The sequence below is a fragment of the Cystoisospora suis genome, assembly GCF_002600585.1.
Source record: "Cystoisospora suis strain Wien I chromosome Unknown contig_912, whole genome shotgun sequence".
Taxonomy (NCBI): domain Eukaryota; phylum Apicomplexa; class Conoidasida; order Eucoccidiorida; family Sarcocystidae; genus Cystoisospora; species Cystoisospora suis.
In genome coordinates, this window is record NW_027153713.1 from 17,074 (window position 1) to 21,542 (window position 4,469).

A 4,469-nucleotide genomic window follows, 5' to 3' on the forward strand; every position below is an offset into this window, starting at 1 on the left:
ATTGAGCAACTCTTTGGCGCTCAACGAGAAACACCACATGCATCAACGATGCTATTCTTCTCTTTTTTTCGCATCTATCATGAACATTGTGGACAAGAAGTAGATGTCTACCTGCAGAGTCTGTCCTCTTGCAGTCAAGTCTAGCTATTGATTGATCCAGGCTCTGATTTATGACGCGAACAATAATGACCGATCATCACCTCGTTGCTCAAGACAGGCAGAGAAACAAACTAAGCAAAGACTAACACAACTGTCAATGCACATATTGCTTCAACACAAGAACAAGCATCTTCACGGCTTGGCCGAGGTCTTCAAACCGCCGCTGAGAGTCCTCGCCGACCCGTTTAGTTACATCTTCAGCCGCTTCGGTAACTCGTTGAATGACCTCTACTCCTCTATCTTCTTCTTGGAAGGCGCGAGAGAGCTCTTCAGAAACAACTGACCGAAGAAGAACCCCGACACTGCGCAAGAAGGCCCGGCCGGCCTCCTCCGCGCGCAGGTGCGCATCGGCGTACTCCCTGACGTTCTCTAAGAATTCTGGAGACGTCTTTTGGTTTGACGCCATGGCCATCCCAACTATGTCAGCCTTGGCCAGGAGTTCTTCCTCTCTAGTGGCATACTGACGAGCATTTTGAATGACGCCGTCGACCTGCACCATCGCTGCCTCCAGCTTCGCAGCCAAGCCCCTCTTGGAATCTTCTGAATCTTCTTCTCCCTTCGATCTCGCACTAACTAGAGCGGCGTTTATGAGTTTCTCCAACTGGTCAATCACCTCCTCATTGTGCTTCTGCAAAAGGTAGTGAGCCTCACGTGATACCGCCAACACCTTCTCTGCCGGGGTCGCAGCACCGGCGCCGACCACACGACTCTTGTCCGAGACCGCGACCGTGGCAACCGCCACAAGGCCCAGCACACCAAACACACCCTTCATTCTTTCAATTGCTACCTATCGACTCAACACGACAACGTCGCGCCACACTACTATCAATGTATCTAATTCAGAAACAATGACTGTATAGATCACACGGGGGACTTTGAAGAAGCACCCCACCCTACAGCCTGGCAAGCCTCCCGGAACGGACCCGCAGTCGTGAGCGACTTGCAGACTTGTCGCGCACCACGTCTCCCCCCTGCGTCTCGTCGCGTCGCGTCGCGAAGGCGTCGCACTTTGCCTTGTATATCCTGAAACGTTTGCTAGCTATCGCCGCCTAGAAGGGGCCCGGGGATTGGCTGGCTCCCCGGCCGGGTCACTAAGGGGGTGCTGCCCGGGTGTACGTACACACCAGAGTGACGTCGGTCGAGACATCGAAGGGTTAGATGTCTCTCTCTCTCATTGCAGTGTCGTCTGCATGAAGACACTAGTCAATCGATCCTGGAAAGAGACAACACACAGGGTACGGGGGCAGCATGCTCTTTTCTTTTTTTCTTTCCATCGATTGACGTTCTTATCAGCCACGGGAGATCTGGATGACTCGAACATGAGTAGACTCTTTCTCTCTTTCAGACGTCTTGTACGACGACCCAGGGTTCTTCCGCATCCCTCTACAATGAAAGGTCAACCTCTTTTTTCATGAGCTTTCTCTGTTTCTCCCATGCAGCTTCATTCTCCCAGCCGGACTTCATTCTCTCTGTGTCGTTACCTCTTTTCATCTTCGTTTCTTTTCTGTGTGACTTTAACCGGAGATTCCTCAAATGAGATATCTGTCTTTCTGCATGACTTGGGCTCTCGTCAACAACAAGGAAAGAAAAACACACACCGACTGTCTTCCTTCCATAAACTATGCAACAACATGGCTGCCAGCTTCATTCTCTTAAAGAATAAGAAGCGTGTTCTTTCTCTCTTTCCCCTCCCTTGAAGAACTCCTCTCTCTTCTTCGTTGCTACTGCATGACTACTATATCTGGGGTGGTCTCTTCTTTGTCCTTCGGTGTCCGTCGTACAGCATGTGCTTTCTAGTTCGCAGAAATTCTTTATGTCTTTCTCTTCTCATTGTTTTTCTTCTTCTCCCCACCTCTTCTCGAGAAAACGTCTCCCGGTGGTGAAGCATTCTGAGTGATTCAGGTGTACATACACCTCACTATCCTAGTTTTCAAAGACTTTCTCCCGGCGAGGTGTATGCTTGGGTGGATGCACACCATTTGGCATCTTTCTCTCAAAGGGACTATCTTTCTAATACAGGTCCGAAGAACCCCAGTAGTGGCTTACGGTCCTCTCTGTAGTTCGTTGCAGAGATTTTCTCTCTTTCCCGTGTTTGCCTCATTCTCTTCAGTTTCTTCATACCTCTCAACAGTCCTGTCTCTCCATACATAGGTCTGAACGATAATGAATCCCTCGACCCGGCTGTCTTTCCCTTTCCTTTCCTTGGCTAGCTCTCCTAAAATTCCTCGTCCTCTTCTTCTCTTGTGTGTCTGTTTTCTCTGGCCTTCTCCTGTTCTTTCTCTCCCCTCTTCTTCCTCTTCTTCAGCCCCAGCGAGAGCATCAAGACATGCACAGAAGCCTCTCTTTCTTTCTCTCCCTCTGTCTCCTTCGTCTTCAAATTTATTTCTTTTCTCTGATGTCTCTCTGCCTCTTTTATCTTCTCAGCAAAAAGCCTTCTCACCTCTCTTTTCACCAAGAAGAAGAAGACCTTTCTCTTTCTCTCCTACTTCTTCTTGTTCGACGCCCTTATCTTCGGAGCTTTCCATCGGTCCCTTCTCTCTCCTCTCTCCTTCTTCATCTTATGCTTTCTTATCAGAGTCTCTCAGTCTCCCGGAAAACTATCTTTTTCCTCTTCATTCCAAGAAGTCTTTCTTCTCTTTCTCTTCTTCTTCTTCCTCTCGTCATCGCCCACCTTCTTCTTTGCTTCTCTCTCATAGAAACACAAACAGCGATAAGCTCGTAACTCCATCCCTCTTAGCCATAGATCCACATAAGCTCCTTCTTCCTTCCTCTCTCTCAGATGTCTCCTTGGCAACGTTCACGTCGATCTTACAACATAAAAGCAAGATCTCTTTCTTTCTTCCTCTTCGGCGTGATGGACATTCCTCATCGCCTCTCTTTTCTTCCTTTTCGTCTCCCTCTCCCTTCTTCTTTCGGATCTCTCAAGCTCTGTCTCCCCACGCTTCTCCTGTCTCCTCTGCTTTACATGGCAGGAGACAGCGAAGTCACACTAGTCACGCGGATGACAAAGCAGAAGGATTTTCTTCTTCTCGGGGAAGATCAGGGGGGGGAGACAAGAAGAAGAAGAAGGACAGTAGAGCTTCATTATACAGAGAAGATGAAGAAGAAGAAGAAGGAGAAAAAGCATCGAGTGCAAGAAATAGAAGATGTGATCGAAGAAAGGATGGAGATTTCTCTGAGTGGAGTGAGGAGGAATTTTTAGAGAGAAGCAAATGTCTTCTCAATGAACGTCTTCAGCGTGTACGTACACGTCTTAGTCAATTCCAGCCGCACGCTATCAGGTATGTATGAAACGTCACTCTTCTTCTTCTTTCTCTTTCCTTTTCTCTTGCTTTCTTCTTTCCATGAAACGCCGTGTAGCTATGATACTCGGAGATGGATGGGTGTTCTTTGAAGCAAGAGAAGAAGAGAGATAGAGATCCATATAGGTAGATAGATAGATAGATAGATAGGTGTATGTACGTAGAGGCAAATGAATGGATATAGGGACTCCCACACACAGATAGATAGACAGGTAGATCAAAGATAGGGAGATAGATACATGTAGGCATGGATAGAGATACCAAAGTAGATAGTTGGATATAGATAGCGAGATGTGTAGATAGCGACACTAGTGATAGATTGTTTGCTATAGATAGATGAGGGAGAACTGATGGATAAAATGCAGCTAGAGAGGTGGAGGGAGGTGCCACGTGTGTACAGAGAGAAGTTCATATGGAATGAAAGGGTCCAAGCGAACAATTGCAACGTGGAAGAAAAAACATTTTTGAGGGGGGGTGAAGATGGGGTGAATAGTTTAGTATGAAACAGAGAAGAAAGATGAAAGAAGAAAGGGATCTCATTCAATCCAGACTCGAAACATGAAAGATAGATAGTTTCTAAATGTATACACTCGATAGATTGTTCGAGTGTATATCCACCGTAGAATCTCTTCCTGTCTTTCGTAGCAGATCAAATTAGTCGTCCGTCTCTCCTCCTCTTTCTCTCTTTTTATAGTTCTTTCTTCTATTACTCACACCTGTCAACTTCTCCTTCGTCTACACTTCCATTTCTCTCTCATCTTCATCTCTCCCTTTTGATAGCTTCTTTCTCACTCTTTCTTTTTCACTCTTTCTTTCTTTCTCTTTCCCTCGTTTTCTTCAGTACGGCTTTTCTTAGCAAGATTTTCGTCTCACTTCCTTCTTCTCACTCTTCCACTCTTTCCTCTTCTTCTTCCTCTTCTTCTGCTCCTTCCTCCCCGGGTTTCTCTTCGAGACATAAGATACCTCTCCAATCTTCTTCTTCTTCTCCTTCTTTTCCTTTCTCTTTTC

The 4,469-nt window shown here is 46.6% G+C and overlaps 1 protein-coding gene across 1 annotated transcript; it reads left to right on the forward strand.

Moving 5' to 3' along the window:
• Window positions 1–1,056: 1,056 nt before the first annotated feature.
• On the forward strand, window positions 1,057–4,469 carry CSUI_002180 (uncharacterized protein; the record flags this gene model as incomplete). Its single annotated transcript, XM_068062382.1, has 2 exons — window positions 1,057–3,440; window positions 4,303–4,469. Coding segments are annotated over exons 1-2 (1,285 nt in total), but the record flags the coding sequence as incomplete, so codon positions are not given.